The sequence below is a fragment of the Mus pahari genome, chromosome 7 (genome assembly GCF_900095145.1).
Source record: "Mus pahari chromosome 7, PAHARI_EIJ_v1.1, whole genome shotgun sequence".
NCBI classification, from domain to species: Eukaryota; Metazoa; Chordata; class Mammalia; order Rodentia; family Muridae; genus Mus; species Mus pahari.
The window spans coordinates 96,111,781-96,132,994 of NC_034596.1; the positions used below are offsets into that span (position 1 = coordinate 96,111,781).

General features: G+C 38.8%; 1 protein-coding gene across 4 annotated transcripts in view; it reads right to left on the reverse strand.

Annotated features, from left to right (window-relative positions):
- Trip11 (thyroid hormone receptor interactor 11) overlaps positions 1-21,214 on the reverse strand; it is a 73,242-nt gene that overhangs the window by 35,577 nt on the left and 16,451 nt on the right. For 2 of the 4 annotated variants that reach the window (XM_029540782.1, XM_029540781.1), the window contains exons 5-13: positions 19,246-19,311; positions 17,857-18,022; positions 16,871-17,230; positions 14,054-14,094; positions 13,389-13,475; positions 10,713-10,925; positions 7,154-10,177; positions 2,335-2,475; positions 1,518-1,711 (exon numbers count right to left, since the gene is read on the reverse strand). In XM_029540782.1, the coding sequence (XP_029396642.1) occupies positions 1,518-1,711; positions 2,335-2,475; positions 7,154-10,177; positions 10,713-10,925; positions 13,389-13,475; positions 14,054-14,094; positions 16,871-17,230; positions 17,857-18,022; positions 19,246-19,311 (4,292 nt within the window). The remainder of the gene's footprint in view (positions 1-1,517; positions 1,712-2,334; positions 2,476-7,153; positions 10,178-10,712; positions 10,926-13,388; positions 13,476-14,053; positions 14,095-16,870; positions 17,231-17,856; positions 18,023-19,245; positions 19,312-21,214) is intronic. The other 2 variants (XM_029540784.1, XM_029540783.1) reach the window with 2 other exon arrangements.

The following is a 21,214-nucleotide window of genomic DNA, read 5'->3' on the forward strand; positions in this document are numbered from 1 at the left end:
CAGCTATTGGATGGAACACAGGGTCCCCAATGGAGGAGCTAGAGAAAGTATCCAAGGAGCTGAAGGGGGCTGCTACCCTGTAGGTGGAACAACAATATGAACTAACCGGAACCCCCTGAGCTTGTGTCTCTAGCTGCATATGTAGCAGAAGATGGCCTAAGCGGCCATCACTGGGAAGAGAGGCCCCTTGGTCTTGCAAACTTTATATGACCCAGCACAAGGGAACGCCTGGGCCAAGTAGTAGGAGTGGGTGAGTAGGGGAGCAGGGGTGGGGGTGGGGTATAGGGAACTTTCGGGATAGCATTTGAAATGTAAATAAATAAAATAATAATAATAATAATAATAATAATAAATTACTCACAAAAAAGAAATGTAAATGAAGAAAATATCTAATAAAATAATTTTTTTTAAAAAAGAAATATTTTCACATCAACACAGAAAGTTTATTTTCAGGTTTCACAACAATGCTCTTAGTTATATTCAAAAGTTAAAACACACCAGGGCTAGAGAGATATCTCAGTGATTAAGAGGCCCTGACTGTGATTGCCAGTAGCCACATCAGGCAGCTCACAACTAAGTGCAGCTCCAGGGGACAACACAGGTAGGCCACAAACAGCAATGTCCAGGAATAAACGAGTCGGTAAATTAATGCTGTGCTATGCTGTCATAAACTACTGTTGCAGAAATAGATGACTCACTGTACAATGACACACTACATAGTACTAAAAAAGGTCACAAAACAGTAGTAATAAAATGATCTCATTTTTGCTCTTAAAGAGATAGACTATATACATACAAATAAAAAGACATAAACTGGTACAAAGAATGATCTTGGGTAACTGGAGCTCTGCTTTACGTCTTTTTAGCTTTTTTGATTTTTCTAAAATGTAATATTCTTGTAGGGTGCAGTCAGGTATGACAGTAATCCTAGCACTTGGGAAGCAGAGGCAGGAGAAGACCAAGTCTGAAACCAGTGTGAGGTAGTGAGACCCTGTCTCAAAAACAAAACCAAGCACTAAATATCAAATCTTTATACTGAGGAAAACAAAAACTGTAAATACTTAAGAAGGGACCTAATCACGGAAAGCTTCTACTAAGCCACAGGGTGGCTCCTCCAGCTGACCTATGTCTCCAGCCTGCTGCTGCCCACGCACTTTCATGTCCAACATTCATACGCCAACAGCTTTGTCTGCTGAAAAGTAAGACCTTATGAACTAAATCACCTCTTGGGGAACTGGACAGAGCCAATACAACCTGACAGTACTTCAGGACCATTCCCTTAAAATGGCAAGTGACAGCATCTAAGACAGGTTAAGTGGCAGGAAGCTTGTGTTCTAGGTCCTTTAGAGCCCCACACCGTGTGCCTAGAACAAGCTTTATACCACTTCACCCTAAGACTTCACCTGTAAAAGGGAGAAGATGACATCTATGAAAAATGAACTAACAAGAAAAATGTTTACTGAGCATGAGGCTCAACAAATGACCAGTTAAAGTTCATGCCAAAAAGAAACACTCACCTTGCATTTTCCATTGCATTAGAGGATGAAACCAGCTTTTCCTCCAACACTGAGACCTTCTTCCTCAGTTTGGCCTCTCGGTCTTCTGCAGCCAAAGCTTCTCGTGTATGAGAGTCTTCTGACTCTAAAAGGTGGTCACGCAGTCTCTGTAGCTCCTGGTTCAGCCGGGATTCTTTGTCCCGTAAGCGCTGGACCTAGGCAGAGAAGCCTTCCTTACTTTCCTTCTATGCAATGCAAAGCCCCACAAAACATCAATTGTTTTTCATATTATAGAAATGTATATATTGTACCTATATTATTAAATTTCTACTAAATTGTTAATTATAACACTTATTTTAAATGTAATTATTTTAATATTTTAACTAATTATATAAAACATGTTTTACTTAATTATAACAAGCATAATTATTATTAACACCAATTATATATTATATAATAATATATTAATATACTAATGCCACACACTGCAAAGTATGTTTATACAGGGAAAAGTTCTTCCCAGATTACATTAAAGATTTCTATGGAAGCTTTCCTTTTGCAAGGTCTCATCTGCATGGGTTTATGCAGGAAATGGAATTATACAAAAATATTGGGCTCTTATGGCAGAGTACCTTTTTAGTAAATCTCTTTTTTTTCCATACGTTATGAGTGAAATAATTTTCTTATACGAAAGGTATATATCATAGTTTTCCCTTTTGAAAACTAAATAATACTGTACTCTACCACAGCACATCAGAGGAAGAGAAAAGAACACCTGCCTTAGGTAATGGTTACTAAACATATAACGGAGTCACTGTCCAGTACAGTCAAAGTATACCTCATTCTGCAGGGTACTGTTTTCCATTTGCTTCTGTTTCAGGGCCAACATAACTTGGTCTCTTTCCTGTTGAAACGTAACTGTCTTCTCCTGCATTGATTTAACTGCATTTAAAAGTTGATTTAACTCCCCAGCCTTGCCCTTTTGGGAAAAAACAACTTTAGCTTTAAAGAATAATAGATTTTCAAAAAGACATTTTCTTCATTAAATAATTTTAAAATATAGTTAGCAGGAACAAAGTCAACAAAATCCAAAGACACTCTGAAAGACATTGAAGGAGATGTGACATCTACATACAGTGTGGTGTCCTACACTACTCAGTACCCTGCAGCAAGGACGAGTGATGAGTACTGTAGACTTGCAACAAGCTGGAGTTTCAGATCCTGCTGCAATGCTGCTTCATTTAGCTGAAATATGTAAGATACTGAGATAGACTGGACCAGGTGGTAGTGGCTCACACCTTTAATCCCAGCACTCAGGAGGCAGAGACAGGCTCGTCTCTGTGTGTTCAAGGTCAGCCAAGACTACAGAACAAGTTCCAGGACAGCCAGGGCTCCTCAGAGAAACCCTGTCTTAAGTAGATGAAAATTCTCTTCACAATCTCTACAACTTGTCTATAAACCCAAAGCTATGCTAAAAGAAATGTTCATTAGAAATGTTTTAAAAGGAGCCAGGTGTAGAGGTACATGCCTTTAATCCAGCAGAGGCTGTTCAAGGCCAACATGGTTTGCACAGTAAGAGGCTCTATCTCAAGAACCCACCCCCTCCCCATCAAAAGAAAAAAAGAAAGTTTTCAAAGGGTCTGGAAAACTGGCTTAGTGATGGAGCCCTTGCCTAGCATGTGTGAGGAGGCCCTAGGTTCAATCCCTAGTACTTGAAAAGCAAAAAAACAAAAGACAGAAAAATAAAAGAAACATGGATGGTAGGCCAAAATTGGGATCCATCTCAAGGGGAGTCCTGGGGCCCTGACACTGTTACTAATGCTGTGGTGGGCTTGCAGTCAGAAGCCTAGCATGGCTGCCCTCTTGAGAGGCACAACAAGCAACTGAAAGAGTCAGATGCAAATACTAGCATACAACCTATGGATGGAAGCTGGTGACCCCTGTGGTTAAATTGGGGAAAATCTGGAAGAAGCTGAGGAGGTGGCTCCTTGGGAAGACCAGCAGTCTCAACTGATCTGGATCCCAGAGATCTCTCAGACACTGAGCCACCAACCAGGCAGCGTACACCAGCTGATATGAGGCCCCAACACATATACGCAGCAGAGGACTACCTGGTTTGGCCTCAGTGAGCACCTAACCTTTGAGCGACCTGAGGCCCCAGGGAATGGGGAGGCCTGGTGGGGTGGGGTTGGGGACATCCTCTTGGAGACCAGGGTGGTCAGGGGAGAAGGAGGTATGGTATGGGGAGTGGTCAGGGGGCAGACCAGGAGGGGGATGAAGTCTGGACTGTAAAAAAGGATTAAAGAATAAAAATAAATTAAAAAAAAAATTTTTAAAAGAAACATTTTAAAATATTAGGACATGGGTGATATAAAGGAGAAACTAGAAGAAATATAGGGGGGACTTTTAATTTGAGAGGGTAACATAGAAGAAGAGAGGAGAGAGGAATGATAAATAATACTAAATGCATTTGAAAAAACCATAGAAAAACAATACATTATGTTTACTTAAAAATATATATATGCTAGTTTAAATAAAGTCATAGCACTTGGGATGATAATGCCTCCCACCAGAGCCACGACTTATTCTACAAAATCCTACTGCTAGGCACTGGAACGCCCCCTTTGAGCTGTTGGCAAGGAGAGTCCAGGAGACCCCCACACAGACACAAAATACTGACCCTGCCCTTGGCTGCCTCACAGCACACACTTTAGACATAGGGCTTGAAGGAACTGGACTGGAACTGACCTGGAAGCCCCTCCCTGGGCACTAGCTTCTCACAGTATGGAAAGGTGGGTGCAGGAAGCATAGAGAGAAAAGCAGTTAGTAGTCCTACTCATCTGTAGAGCCTATGGACAACAAGGACCAGCTGTCAAGGTATCACCAATGGCACAGCATGTCACTTGTATGTTGGGAGTAACAGACAGATTACTCATAGGATTTACTGCCTTCCAGGAAGCGGGAATTCACTCCTGGGAGTCTAAACCTAGCCAAGTATCTGTGGCTAGTGGGGTCATAGACCCTAAAAGAGAACCCACTATGCCCACTTTACTAAGCCAGTATAGTTTCTAAATCCATTCTAAAAACTAATTTAGACCCACAGATAAGTATCAACTTCACCCCTCAAAGAGGCTTATTTTTGCAGTGGGTAGAGATGATTATAAGAATTCACAACTAGCCAAAATAAAACAAGCTATCATGAGGTATCCATTCAGAATTAATTTATCTATAACACAAAATCTATACCTAAGGTTCAGGGAACAACTCAGAAGAGGAAGGTGGTAACAATATATAAACCCTGTGAGGTGGCTCATCATCAGGTTGGACATCAAAGTCTCGGACTTTGGACCATTTCTGAATTTTGCCTAAAGCTGCTCAAGCTGTATAGGTTAAACAAAGGTACCTTTAAATTACATAAAGAAAGTCCTTTTAGGGCTGGTGAGATGGCTCAGTGGGTAAGAGCACCCGACTGCTCTTCCAAAGGTCTGGAGTTCAAATCCCAGCAACCACATGGTGGCTCATAACCATCCATAACAAGATCTGATGCCCTCTTCTGGAGTGTCTGAAGACAGCTACAGTGTACTTACATATAATAAATAAATAAATCTTTAAAAAAAAAAAAAAAAAGAAAGTCCTTTTAAAAAATTATTTAGGTAATACTAAGTACAGTCAAGTAATAAAATACTTAATATAGATCTTCAATATAATCTGCATAATTTAGATCTCTAGATGTCAATACAATAAAAGGAAATGACACCAAATGCCAAAACTGCACTTTAAAAAGAGCCTAAAATTAAAGTAAAAAAGACATCACTGTCCCACCTCCCAGGTGTGCTCTTAGAACCGAAAGGTACTACACCCACCATAGTCAAAGGACAGTGGGAAGGTTCACACTCTAAGACCTTGTAAAGCAATTATAAACCAGTACAGACCAGTACCATTAAAGATGAGATCTGAAAAACCTAGGTTAGCTTCATGAGACAGTCGAGCTGACTCCTGATCCTCCTGCCTCCATCTCCCAAGTGCTACGTTTCCATGGACCACCATGTCTGGCCGAACAGTATACCTTTTGATGAGATAATCCAGGACTCTTACAGGAAAATATAACTGGCAAAAAATCAAACAACGCTGAATCCTGTGCCTAGCAACACATGTTCAAGAAGCAGATGCTGGACTGGGGATGTAAGTCCATGGCACACTGCCTCCCTAGAAAGCATGAGGCCCTAGGTTCAACCTCAGCATAGCCAAAAGAAAAAATAAACTGTGGCTGAACAGTTGTTTTGCCTATCATCTCCTTTCCAAATGTTTTCTACCAAAGTATAGAACTCACACTAAAAAGTAACTCCAAAGACATGCTACATATAGTACTTACAGATCATGATAAATCTTCAGGTATTCTCACTACAGTGAATATGTAAAAAGCTACTAAAGCAAGCTTAGTAGAGGAGCTTGAGGTAAGCATACAAGCCAGTGACCACAGCAGAAGGAACTGACACTTTACAGTTCACTGCTGAGACCCTCCATCTCATGAGTGAATAAACAACCCAATACGACCAAAACATTCCAATATTACCTGCTGAGAAAGGAGGAAAACTATCAGCAACAGAGCTGGGGAAGGGTATTTGCAGAGCTTATTCCGTCTAAGGAACTATTAACTGCAAACACTTTTCAAATTGTGGATTGATCCATTAGAGACAATCTAGAGCCAGCAGCACAGCTCAGTGAGGAAAGGCAGCAAAGCCTAATGACTTGAATCTGACCTGGGGAACTCACACGGTGGAGAACGAGATATAAAGATATTCTCTGACTTCCACAGGTTCACTATGCCAGGAGCACACACAATCAATTTAATGGATCACCCAGCATAGTTTTTCTAATAGTTTATTACACATTACACAGATCATTTTGGGTTCTCAACTTTTCAGTTTCTCTCACACATACAACTATATGCACACAGAAGTCACAATGTAAAAAGTAGTTTTACTGCAGCTCATGGTCCTTTCATACAGGAATCTCTAAAACGTTGGCCATTTCTAAAACCTACTGAAATATGCCTAAAATGTAATTAAAATGACTTCAAAACTTCCCTCTGATAAGTCAAGTAAATAGCTTAGAAATAGAATGTTTTCCTAGGCCGGGCGTGGTGGCGCACGCCTTTAATCCCAGCACTTGGGAGGCAGAGACAGGCGGATTTCTGAGTTCGAGGCCAGCCTGGTCTACAGAGTGAGTTCCAGGACAGCCAGGGCTAAACAGAGAAACCCCGTCTCAAAAAACCAAAAAAAAAAAATAAATAAATAAAATAAAATAAAATGTTTTCCTAGTGCACAAGGTCCTGGGGTTGATCTCTATCATCCCCTTAAGAAACGCTCTGATAATTCAGTTCTATTATAGGGAAAATGTTACTCACTACTGAATCTTTGTTTTGTATTTAGGAGTCTATGAAGAATTAATCTACTACAACATAATTTGAAAATATCTAGTAATTTGGGGAAGACATTTCTAAAATGTCTAAGGAAACTGCACACAAACCAAAATAGCCTAAAATAAGTATTACTAAATGAACAAGCTTAGTCCTCCTTAGAAACAGCATTTAAAAAAGCATATTACAAAGGTTCCTTTGTCCTTAGCATTTTTCTACATACTTCATCAAAACATACCTGTTCTTTTTCTTTCAGTAGTTGCTCAAAAGCAAGTGCCTTTTCTCTCATTGAATGGCATTCAAACTCTTTTTCTCGTAACATCATGGAAAACTTCATGTTGGTCTCTTGTAACGCCTGATATTCTGTTTCCTTCCCCTTGGATGCTTCTACTATTTTTTCATTTTCCCCTTTTAATTTAGAAATGTCCATTTCTAAAATCAAAATTCTCTCCTTCAAATTTGTCACTGCCTGCCTCAAAAGCTCGTTTTCATTCACTTTGTTAGCAAGGTTTTCATTTGAAGAATGTAATTGGTCACTTTTGGCTTTGATTAAGAGGTCTTTTTCCTTAAGCAAGTTTTGTAGAACCTCTTGTTTCCCCTTTAGCTGCTTAATTTCTGAATCAGTTTGCTCGTGCTCTCTTCGTTCTACCTCCGAGGAAGCAGCAACAGAGTCAGACAGTCTGTGATTGTTTTCCTGGAGCGTTCTAATTGTGGCATCTTTCTCCTGCAGTGATTTTCTCAGATCATCTACTTCTTGTTGAAGCAACTGAGAAGACTCGTGAGGCTCAGAAGACTGGCTTGCTCTAAGAGGCTCTGCTGACTGACAGGTAAGTGATGAGCCAGAGGAGAGCTGGGGAGACATAATATCAAGTTTTCCTAAAAGAAGGTCCTTGGTATTACAAAGCTGCCCTATGCTATGCTGAACTTGTGCCAATTCCTGCCCAAAGTTCTTAAGTTTGGTTTCATTCTGCTCATAACTTTGGATCAGGCCTGTGTAGTCCACTTGCAGTTTAGAATTGTTATCACTGTCAACCGAAACTTGTGCCTGAAGTTGGTGAAGTTCTTCCTGGAGCTGGGCAGACTCGTGCTGCATGTTCTGGACGGTGGTCATCACTTGTTGCTTCCACTCCTCCATTTTCTTCACCTGCTGCTTTAGTTTATCCCGCTCCTGTAAGAGCTCCTCAAACTGGTTACTGTTAACCCCTCCAGCCTCACTACCTGTGCCAGAAGTCTGCAAGACTGTCAGCAGGGTCTGGCACTTCTGACTCAGTGCATCTATCTCAATGTCCTTTTCTCGAATGATCCGGGATAAATTCTGAATAGTTTCTTTAAACATATCTTGACCGCTACTTTCAAATCTAGTGGACATTTTTTTATTCTCATCTTGCAGCTTAATAAGGGCTGCTTCTTTGGCACTAATAATATCGATCACCTTATGATATTCTGTTTTTAGCTGGCTATTTTCCCTCGTCTTCTCATTCAAAACAAGCATCACTTTCTCTCTTTCCATAGCATATGCATGCAGCTGCTGCTGAAGGTATACAACATCCTGTGAGTAGGAAGCAGAGGAGATCCTGGCATGAAGAGCCTGTATCTCCAAGTCCTTCTGCTGGATAATCTGAGTGAGCTTGCCGACCTCATCTTTGGACAGCTGATCAATCTGTTTAGTTAGCGAGATATTCTTTTCATTCAGAAGCTTAATCTCCAGCTCCCTCTCTTTTATCCCCTTCACTAACTTTTCTGTTTCAGCTTTAGAGAGATCATGTTTTTCACTTCCATTTTCTATATTAAGGCTCTGAACTTTTGTTTCTTGAAAAATATCAGAATTCTCTGTTTGACTATCCTGTCTTTCTTCATGCAACTGGGCTTTTATTTGTTCAATTGTTTTTTGCAAGTTCTTAATTTCCTCATCTTTTTCTAAAAAAAGTCGTGTGTGTGTGATACTCATTTGTTCATGCTGGTATTTAAACTCATCCATTTCTTTCTTCTGCTCCTGTAGAGACTGGAGTAGTTGCATCTTATTCTGGTTTTGATCTTCAATCATCTTCTGGTGATGTTTAATTTCTTCTTCCAGATGATCCTTGATTATGTGCAGCTGAGACAGCTCAGATTCTAGCTCTATAGTGTTGTCAAGGGTTCTGGGCTCAGGCACAGGCACTACCCGACTCTGCTGCTCCCGAAGCCGCTCCAGCTCCTCTTGCAAGTGATTGTTCTCTTCTTTCATGGATCCAAGACTTCTATCCTTTTCTTCTATGGTCTGCCTTAGAGTCTCATTTTTCCTTAAGGTCTGAGCACATCTGTCTAATTCCTTCTGCAGTTCTGAACTTTTTTCTTTAAGTTTCACAATACAAATCTCCTTCTCGTTTATAAGTTGTGTCAATTGTTTCTGCTCTTCTAAACTAGATGACAAAGTCTCCTTGGTTCGTTTATGATCAGTATCCATTTGCTCAATACTTTTTTTGAGTTCTGCTATTTCAAAGTCTTTCTCTTGATTGAGTTGAATTAAGCGCTCCTGTTCCAGCTGTAAGGCGGAGGTATCGGGGCTCCTCGTACCGGACAGTTCCTTGACGACAGTTTGCTCGTACTTCCGCTCTTCTTCCAACACCCTCTTTTCAGCTCGACACAGCTCTGTTTCTAGCTGTGCCTTTTCCCATTCCGGCATATCAGTTTTTTCCAGAGAAATCTGCTTGTTGCCAGCAACAGATTCTTCCAACTGATTTCTTACCTCTTCATATGCTTCAAGCAACTCTTCATTTTCTGTTCTGAGATCAAAAGCAACTTGCTCTAAATGTTCATTGAGCTGTTTTACTTCCGAAAGATTTTGCTTTAAATTTTGAACTTCAGTGTCCCTTTCTTTAAGTAAGTCATCCTTCAAGTTGCTGCTGGAGCCCTGGGTTTGGGACTGAGTTAACTCGCTCCTGACTGTAGACAGCCCCTCTTCACTTTGTCTGATGTGTTCCCTCAGTTCACGGTTCTCCTTCTGAATGTCGAAATTATTTTTCTCTGATTTACTTAGCTGACCTACTAAATCTTCTACTTTATCTTCAAGCTTCTGTTTGATTAACTGTAAATCACTTAGGGCCTGTTCACTGTGAGTTAGCTTTTCTTTCTGTATGTTTAACTCTTTAATAATACTCATTTTATCATCCTCAAGTTGATGGGTTCTCTGCTTTTCATCATCTAGCTCTTCTTTCAGTTTCTTGATGACACTATCTCCTTCACTTTGTTGTTTTGATAGCTGATCTTTTATCAAAATCACATGCTAAAAGAAAAATTAATTTACACAGTAACTTTTCTCATGTTAGAGTCAAAACAAATTTTATAAAATTTCATATATAGTAGAATAATAATCTAATAATTTTAATCTACTCAAAAAACAATTTTCTATCCCACCATGTCTCACAAAATAACTTACAAAAAGTCAATTTTATCTTTTAGGAGTAAGAATCTAAAATAAAAAAAAAAATCTAGCTTTTTTTAAACATTATACATATTCTGTTTCCAACTTTTAAATGTGAGAACAGGTTTCAACAAACAGTAGCCCACAGCTGCTGCCTGTCTATGTATAGCACTCACAAAGCGGTGCTAACTTGTTCACATCCCCTAACTCAGAGTAGAATAGCTTCAAATCAATACATACTGTAGTAACTAGCACTTTGAAGACAAAGGTTAGTCTCTCATCAGATCATAAACAAATAAAAAAAGAAACCACAAAATACTGTCCCTGTCTAATAGTTCAGCACCTAGACGACTAGAAGTATGCCCCTCAGGCCTCATCATAAGGAATGCACTGTTACCTTAGTAGCCTCTTGGTTCTGCTTGTCCAGTTCTTCTAATTCAGCCATAAGTATTTCATTTTCATGAATACTCTGGTTCAGTTCTTGCTCCTTCACCTCCAGGTTATGTTTTAAGTCATGTACTTGAGAAAACAAATCTAAGTCCCTTGTAGCTGTACTTTTAATGACTTCATACTCACTGCTCAGTTTGGAAAGTGATATCTGAAGTTCTTCCTTAAAGGAAAAGAGGACAGGGGAAGCAGTACATACCATCATTCATGAAGAGACCTCCAAAGGTCAAACAGACATAAATAAACATGCCTGGGCCAGTTCTCCTAAATCCTTTGTATTGGAACGCACAGCCTCCAGTCATGTAGTTTTACTTACAGCACCAATGAGAACACTTCTGCATTCACTTTCTAGCTCTACCTTCTTTGCAGAGGACCATTCTCAGTGCAGAGACTTTTCTAGTCCCTAAACCCATGCTGACCATATACAATTTTATTAAAAGCCCCCAACCTCCCAGCTATTTATTTCCACTCTCTAATACCCAGCCAGACTAAATAAAATTGAAAAAAAAAATCAGTACTTAATCAAACTATAGCTCTAATTAGAAAATAAAAGTCATCCTTTCTCATTAAAGGAACTTACCAATGATTTGATTCTGCTGAAATACAAAACTTTCTCTTAACTGAAGAATGTACCTCTCTGCTTCCTTTACTTCTGAGCAAGCAGGCCAGGTTCCCCTCTCACAGACCCAACATTACTAAACATGGACCTACACGTGCATTAATACTCTACTATGTAATAACGATTTTCTTGAAAACCTAAGAAATTAGACAGTTCTCTACGACTTAACATCATTTTCCCACAATTACGTCTGCTTTAAATTTTGTACTAATATAAAGCCATCTTAAATTAAACTTTTCTGGGATCTACTTTGAAAGAAATAATCTCAATTTCCTTCAAAAAAAATACATGCAAAAGAGGTCTATAAAACTGTATGAGAGTATGTCTATCACCTTAATCCAAATGATAATTCTGAGCCAAATGTGGGGGCTAATGCCTGTCACTCCAGTACTTATAGGGCTAGACAAGGGAACTGCTATATATTTGAGACCAGTCTGAGGCTATATAGGGAATTACAAGACAGGACAGTCTAGGATACAGAGTGAGATCTTATCTCAAAAACAGTAACAAAAAGGAGGATGATAGGGAGAGACAGCCCAGCAGGTAAGAGGCCTTGCTCTTATAGAGGACTAAAGCTGGGATCCCAATACTACAACAGCCTGTATACTGGAGTCTCAAGGCATCTGATCTCTTTGGCCTCAATAGGCACCAAACATGCGTGTGGCACACAAACTACATGCAGGCAAAACACTTATACACATAAAACAAAAATATGTAAATTGTACAATAGGAAGAAAGAAAAGGAAGAACATATTTTCTTAAATCTTCCTAAAGTTATTTGTCCATTTAGGAGAACCACAACTAATTTTTTTCAGGTTGATCAGAAGAGCACAGATATATCTGGCATTACTAACACAATTCAGGGAAGCATTACAATGAATACTAACATCACAAGAAAGGAGAAATAGTGATCAGAAAACTGAAAATATAAGAAAAGTCAGCAGGCCCTTCAGCATATGTGAAGAGGTCTACAACCTTAAAGTGTACTTGAGCCAGCTAGATAAAGAGCAGGACTTGGTGGGAACAAAACCAGAAGATGTATGTACATAGCAATAAAGACAATGAGTCACTGCTGCCATTCCATAGACAGAACGAATGGCAGGAAAGATCTTTCACCATGTCCAGGGCTGTACACAAACAACTTAGAATTAAAAGGCCTATCATGTCTCTAAGAGTACTGCCTATATGCTGATGTGAAAAGAAGCTAAAACTAAAATGTTTAGGGATATAAAAACAGTGTATGTAGTACGGTAACACTGGTATTTTTTAAGGATATATATGCAAAGCCAGACATGTATTAACATATATTAAATATTAATAATGTTATTAATATTTTCTTTATAATATAGAAAAGTATTCTAGGGATTTTTAACACAGACTGTCTCTGGGAAAGAGGCCATATAACAAAGGTATAAGTTTTCAGCATGTATTACTAAATACATTCACCCATAAAAATATTATTTTTAAAAATTCACAATTTAAACTGAGTTCAAATTCTAGTCTTTAATCAATTTATAGCTGCCTCTACCAAAGTATCTGTCATTGATAAAAAATTAATTCCCAGAGACACAAACATAATGTTTCTCCCTACCAAACAGTGTATCATAGCACTGTATTCCATCTTTGCTACTAACATATACAAAAAAAGATTCCATTTCTAACAGCAAAACTACCCTTCTTTACTGCTCACCAATATTCTTATTCCTACCCACCATGAAGGCTCTCCTCCTGCCTATGTAGGTGCTGCTGTAGAGACTCGATCAGAAACCATTTCTTTTCTGCTCCTATCTGTACGCCCACTGGTTTCTGTTTACACATATAATCTGGTCAACCTCTCATACTCTGAACCTTGCCCAGATCCTCCAACCTGGCTTGGCAAGCATATCAATGAGCTCAGTCTAGTTCTGAGGACTCTATCACTAAACATTCCACTGTCCTAGAAACTGACACATGCTGTGACCTATGTCACACACCATTTTAATTCCACACCATCTTAATAGCACCTACCTTTTCTTGACTCAGTAAAGACTTCTCTTTTTCTAAAGTTTGGACACACAATTGAAGTTTCTGATTGTCTTCAGCAAGATTGATATCCTATGAAAATGTTAAAGTATTTTAAGATAACAGAATTTTCAACTTACAAGAAAGCAATCTGGTTACATAATTGTGCAGTTCTACTCAGTATATCTCTAATAGCATCTAAAGATTAAAATAATTCAGTTGGACAGTTTAGAATCAGTCCATCATTTTAGACATTCTTTCATTTATAACATTAAAAAAAAAAAAAAGCCAGGCAGTGGTGGCAGACACCTTTAATCCCAGCACTCAGGAGGCCCCTGGCAAGTAGATCTCTAAGACTTTGGGCCAGCCTGATCTACAGCCTGTCCTACAGTTTTAGGATAGCAAAAGCTACATAGTAAAATCCTGACTCTCTCTCTATATATATATATGAAAAAACAAAAACAAAAACAAAAACAAACCAATGTGTGATTACAAAGAAATTTGAACTAAAACCCAGCTGAGGGCTGGTGATGACTCAGCAAGTAAAGGCACGTGCTGCGCAAACCTGGCGTCATGTTTGATAGCAGGAACCCACGTAAAGTTGGAAGGAGCCTCCACACGCGTACACACACACACACACACACACACACACACACAAAACAAAAAGTTACCTGGTTTAAACTACTTAGTCTCATTATTTCGTTTTCAGCATCTGTAAAAACAATGAATGAACCTGACATTACTTAGAATAGTTGAATAATTGCCTCCCACATTAAGCTCAGAGGTATAGTAAACAAAGTATATTTATAGAACAACTAGCAAGCAGGTTGACCATTTGAAATAAAAACACTTCTGCCATTCTCTATTTCTTTGATGACTGTAACAAGTAAGTTATAAGTTTAAAACCATGCAGAAAGCCAGTGCTTAAGGAAAGTGTAAGAATCATTACTGTGCTCTGGATGAGGCACTAATCTACTGTCCTGATAAAAATACTATCAATTATGTTTCAAAATACACCCATTAGTTTGAATAGTATAAGGTCTACGATTGTTATTTAAAACAAAACAAATTAAAAAAAAAAAACCGAAAAAAAAAACCTTGAAAAGCAGTAAGTAAAATTTATACCTTAACAGTATAATTATTTAATCACCTTAGATAAAGCAATTTGGTAATACTGTACTACATACAGATCCATAGAGAAAAGAGGTTCTGGAAGAGGAACCCAGAGACAGAATAACATGAGAGCAGCTGAAGTAATTCATTTACCACTCACTCCAAGACAACTGAGCATTTACAACAAAGCCAGTGTTGGCTCTGTGAGCAGGCACTCCTCCTCTTCCTTGGTGCACGTAAGACCTCCACTGGGTCAATGTAATATTAGTTGGCCAAAAGAAAACTAGGGACACTGTTCAGACAATGCAGCAAAACTATGGAGAAAGAGCTAAGAAAAGACTGACTAAAGGAACCACAGAGTCCACTATGGCTAAGTTACAAAGCTGGGCGATGGGAATAAACTGAGGAAGTAAATGCAGACCAGAAGACCAGACGCATCACGTTCAACTAACAAAGCTCAGAGTGCATCTTCAAGTTCCCATAAAGCCATAAAGTACTATAAAGTAGGGGCTCCGAACTTCTAAAACTTTATTCTAGCTGCATAATAGAAAGAAAAAGATAAACTGAAGACTAACAGAAACCAGAGAATAAACAGCCAATACTGTTCTAACACTCACATAGGAACAGAAGCTGTTCAAAAGGAAAGTCTGTAGACAATAGTAACTCACAGAGCCCACACAACTACTCCATCCCTACAAGGAAGATAATACTATTACCTAACCCAACCTTCTTGGTTTTTAAAGAGTGATTTAAAGAGTGGTTTTTAAAAGTGTGACTGTATCTGTATGCTTGTTCACAGGCCAAGAGAGGGTGTTCTGTATTTCCTCCACTGTCACTCGCCACCTATCTAGTAGTCTTGTAAGGCAGGGTCTCTTCTGCAGCCAACTCATGTTTCTAGGCCAGTATGGTAGCCAGCAATCCTCCTGTTTCCTTCCCCCCAAAGCTCAGGTTATAGGCGCACACAGTATGCTCAGGCTGAAATTTGGATGAAGGAATCCAAAGCCCCTTCCTCATAATTGCTCAGCAAGCACGTATAACAACTGAGCCGCCTCTCCAGGCCCCAACTCTGTTGTTCTTAACCATTTTTCTGCTTATTCCATTAAAAGATCTGTAACAGTTAACTCAGCAAATAAGCAGTTATTTCCTGACTGAAGTAATTCCACGGCTATAGAAATGGGAAAAGAGGGAAGGACTAGGAGAGTGGCTCTATGTTAACCAGACTCAAAAGGCTCAATCAATATGGTAAGAAAATAGACTTAAGGGGCTGGAGAGATGGCTCAGCGGTTAAGAGCACTGACCGCTCTTCCAGAGGTCCTGAGTTCAAATCCCAGAAACCACATGGTGGCTCACAACCATCCATAATGAAATCTGACGCCCTCTTCTGGTGTGTCTCAAGACAGCTACAGTGTACTTACATATAATAAATAAATAAATCTTTAAAAAAAAAAAAAAAAAAAAAAAAAAGAAAATAGACTTAAAATGAGCAGAGCTCCTTGGAGGTCCAGATCCCCCTCTGAACTACCCTCTGCTTACCCAAGTGGCAGCTCCCAGTGCTGAAGCACTTAAGAAACCCTGGTCCTGGGGGATTTAATCCTGAATATCACTCACACAGAAAGAAATCAAGGAACTAAAAACTACAGAACATGGTTGACTTCTAGAATTCTGTTTCCCAAAGGTTAGGGAAGGAATGCAAGGAAGGGAGAGGAGAAGATAATCTTACTTTAAATTTAACTTTAGGTTGAAAATCCATGTTATATATAAATCTGGCCATTGAAGTCAGGAGCTCGTGATATACTGGCATGTAGGATACAGATACAGGTGTTCACACGCACACAGAACTGGACACTTTCAGAGCAGAAATGAATGAGTTCACAGAGTTTGTACTAAAGGGGACAAAACGTACAATACAATGCATCTCTCAGCTAAGGAACTCCCTCCCGCTCTTTCCTGCTATGACTGAATACTGGGCTCTGTCTACTTCCTTTAATACTCATTCCTTAATGGAAGAGTCTGGGCTCTGATTAGTTACAGACAGTATTCAGTCCTGTCTACATTAAAGAAACAGACCAACACCTACGAATAACAATCACTAGACCCACAATCTCTTCTCAGCAATCTACCTGGCTATCTGAGTCACTAACTTCTATATAAACACCTAAAAGAATAAGGAAGGGAGGCCCGGGACATCCTGCTAATCCTTACCCCCTACTAGCAGACAAGTATTTGGTGCTGAATCCAAACCCCACAATTCTACTCTAAATATATAATCATGTCCATAAACTTAATTCCATAAACCTTGCAATTATTCAAGTGCTTGTCTCTAAAAAGACCTAGTATGCCAAGAAACACCAATGTAAGTTCCAAACACTTTATACCAGTCAAAGCTTGCTGCAATCTCAGGACGTCTGCGACTGAGGAGCTGTGTGGGAGGATCTCCTCCTTCATCGCAGAATCACTCTGCCGCAGAGCACTCTGCTGGGCTTCACTGAGTTCCAGCTTCAAGTGCTCACATTGCTCAGTCATCTGTCTCCTTTCCACTTCCAGCCGCTCTCGTTCTTTTTTCCAGACTTCCTGGTCATGTTCTGCAGAAGACAATCTTTTATGTATCTCTTTTATTTTATGCTCAAGGTCTTCGATCTTTTTGGTAGATTCTACTTTTTCCATCTGTAAGATCTGAATAGTGTTTTGCATCTCATACACTTTAGAGTGATCAGTTACCGTAACTCCTGAGCCACCTAAAACATCAAAAAAACAAGAGGAATCAAATGTCAAATTCTAAAACATAAATTGCTGGATATATATAATATAGACTTAAGAGTGTTTAGAACCTGGACACTTAAATTACTAGAATTTTAAATAAATAAAAAGTCAAATACTTCATTTGAACTACTAAGTCTATATATTTGAGTTTAAAACAAGATAAAAAAAAATTTTTTTTTGCTGTAGTGTTATCAGGAAACAATGCAAAGCAATCCATGAACTGTAAGTTATTTATATAAGTGCTAAGGTCTTTTCATGTCTACAGACCCAGAAAGCCATGGCATCACTACAAACTTAGCAGTGAACAGAATGAGTCACTTTTTATTCCATGGAACTTAGCCTAAGTTTACTAAAGTATTCTGATCTATAAATTGTCTAAGGTTTATCATTTAAGAATGTCATCTAGAGAGCCGGGCGTAGTGGCACACACCTTTAATCCCAGCACTTGGGAGGCAGAGGCAGGCGATTTCTGAGTTCGAGGCCAGCCTGGTCTACAGAGTGAGTTCCAGGACAGCCAAGGCTATACAGAGAAACCCTGTCTCGAAAAACCAAAAAAAAAAAAAAAAAGTCATCTAATCTGTGACATTAGTAAACTTATAACCTTGCTGTAACAGATTTTCCAGTTCTTCGATTCGCTCTTCGTAGTCACTTAACTCCTCTCGATGCCGACGACTTATCTCTGTCAGTTTCTGTTGATGAGCATTCTGCAGGACTGACATCTCATGCTGATGGTCATCAATTTCCTGACTTCTGTTCTGTTTAAGTTCCTTAGAAAACAGGAACAAAGTTAAGAATGTACATGATCAATAAATAATCCAAAAAAGTGTCTTATTTCACTGTTTAAAAGTTCGTATTATTAAGATAGACTATCTGAACATATTAAAGCTAAAAAGCATTCAACCACAGTCCCCAAATTAGGACAATTCTGATGGGTCCATGCTGCCTTAGAGTTTAAGAAGTTGTTCTATTTTTAGTGGAGAAACATCAAGAATACAATGGAACAAAACATGGGCAAAATAATCCCTTATACCTGCAGCCAAGAGTATCTTCTTTTCTTTAGGACACATTCCCTCAATACTTGAGCCAAGAACCTGCCTTTGTTTTGTTGTGCTGAGTCAGGACTTTCTTGCTACATAGCTCTGGTTGGTCAGGAACTCAATACATAGCCCAGGCTTGCCTTGAGTTTGCGATGATCCTCCTGCTGCAGCTTCCCTAGGACTTAGATTACATGTGCATAAAGTCACGTCCAGCTTTCCGGCTAATCTTAGATCTTGAAAGCAGTGGGGCCACTGTGAACATCTGATAATGAGCACAGCTAGTCGTGTTCTTATTCTTTGGAATACAGTGCAGGTTTCCAGCAGGGCCCTGGTATTAGAATGCTATGTGTATTGTTCAGTTCTGCCATCTAAACTGTGAGACACCACCTTGCTCTTACAGACTCGATCCATACAGGTTTTCCTTCTGCTATTATTCTCCTGCTCAATTGTCCTCTACATATGCTAATAAACATCTCTCCAGGTCCTGATCTACACTTGTAACATAGCTTTAAGCCAAACTAAAAGTTCTATACCTGACAATAATTTAAAACAATTCTTGTCATGATAAATATATATAACCAAGAAAATAAAAGAAATTTGACAACAACAACAAAAAAACCCAGCAAAATTCTATCACTAAGGTAAAATAATTACTTACAGTAAAAGTTAGCATTCTAGTCAATATTCTTTAAACTCAAACCTTAAAAATGTCATCAAACTGGGAATATGAGAGACAGAAAAACACACAGACTTAGGATAACTGAGAAAACATTTTAAGGCAAATGTTCTTGGATGTATTTTATTTGTAAAGAATAAAACAGTTGAAAAATAGAACAGTTGAGTATTATCATCTATACAATCATTTATAACTAAGAGTCCTAATTTGGTATATATTTTTATAATCTACAGATATTAGATGTATAGCAGATATAACAATCAGTAGTTTGATTTACCTTAATAATATTTTGTAGTTTGCAGATTTCAGTTTGATCAGAGCTTTGTGCTCCCTGCACCTTAGTCTAGAAAAAGAGGATTAAAAAATAATTACACTGATTTTCTTCTTTTTAAAAAACAAAATCACAAGCTTTATTAAAAGTTTATTATAGCCGGGCGTGGTGGCGCACGCCTTTAATCCAAGCACTCGGGAGGCAGAGGCAGGCGGATTTCTGAGTTCAAGGCCAGCCGGTCTACAGAGTGAGTTCCAGGACAGCCAGGGCTACACAGAGAAACCCTGTCTCGAAAAAAAGAAAACAACAAAAAAAAAAGTTTATTATTTGTAAAACATGAACATTTCCGAGAAGTAGTCTGATTAAGAACTCCATACACTGTGTTGGAGAGATGGCTCAGTGGTTAAGAGCACCGACTGCTCTTCCGAAGGTCCTGAGTTCAAATCCCAGCAACCACATGGTGGCTCACAACCATCCGTAATGAGATCTGACGCCCTCTTCTGATGTATCTGAAGACAGTTACAGTGTACTTATATATAATAATAAATAAATCTTTAAAAAAAAAAAAAGAACTCCATACACTCTTCAAAGTCTTTATTATTACATAATAAATAAGAGATATCAGTCAAGAACTCTATATATAACTAAGGCTAATAATAGATCAAAAAAATAAAGATGGAAAAATAGAATATTTCACTAGTTAAGCAAAATACAAATATGAGGATAACTAAGCAGCTTTCTAAGATGATAGAAAGTTCCCCAGTACTAATGCCACTAAACACCTTTTTAAAATAATTTTATGCTGGCCATAGAGGCACATGCCCTTAATCCCAGAACTTGGGAGGCAGGGGCAGAGGCAGAGGCAGAGGCAGAGAGAGGCAGGTGGATCTCTGTGAGTTTGAAGTCAGCCTGATCTACATAGTGAGTCCCAGAACAGGGAGAGCTATATAGTGACACCTGTTTCAAAAACAAAAAACCAGTAACTAAATCCATATGATTTTATACAGGGCTAAGGATGTAGTCCCATTAGTAGTGGGGTGACTGTGTAGCATTTAGGTATCCTTGATTATGAGCCCAGCAATGCATAAAACCTGTAATGTTAGCACTTAGGGACAGGAGGATCGGAAGTTCAAGATCATCCTTGACTACACAGGAAGTTTGACATCAGCCTAAGAGACATGAGACCTTGTCTCAAAACAAAGTAAAGAGAAAATAATTTTATCCATAAGATCTCTACCTTAGTACAGAATAATCTTTGGTTTGACCAAAACAACTTTTAGATTCCCTTCAAAGTTGTATACTGTCAGGGCTGGAGAGATGGCCTAGTGGGTAAGAATATGTTCTTCCAGGGCCTTCATCCGTTCTCAGCAGCCCTATCAGGCAGCTCCCAGCAGCCTGTAAACTCAAGCTCCAGGGACGTGAAGTTTCTGGACTTCTATGTACTTGCATGCACACATCTATACACACACACACACACACACACACACACACACAGCCTGCCTACCTATACACATTCAAAATTACATTTTCTAAATTTGTATATTGTCCATTACCTTTAAATTTTTAATCGATACCTAGTAATTTTACATATTTGTAAGGTACACTGTGATATTTCAATTCATGTACATACTATGTAATGTTCAAGGCAGGGTAGTTAGATCATCACAAATGTTTATTGCAGTGATAGCATCCAAAATCCTCTCTTATAGATATTATGAAATATACATTAGTACTATGATCCATAGTCATCCTAATAGACAACACCAGAACTCATGTCTCTCATGTATAGGTAATTTTGTATTTGATCAACATTTATCCATCATCCTTCTCCACTGTTGCATTCATTTATCTTTAATTAACATTTATTATATGACCTGTTTCCGAACCAAAGCTGTTCTAAGATTGAAAAGAAGAACATATAATAACAAGACTCCAACTCTCCAGTCAAAAGCTGACTATCTTTAATCCCAGCACT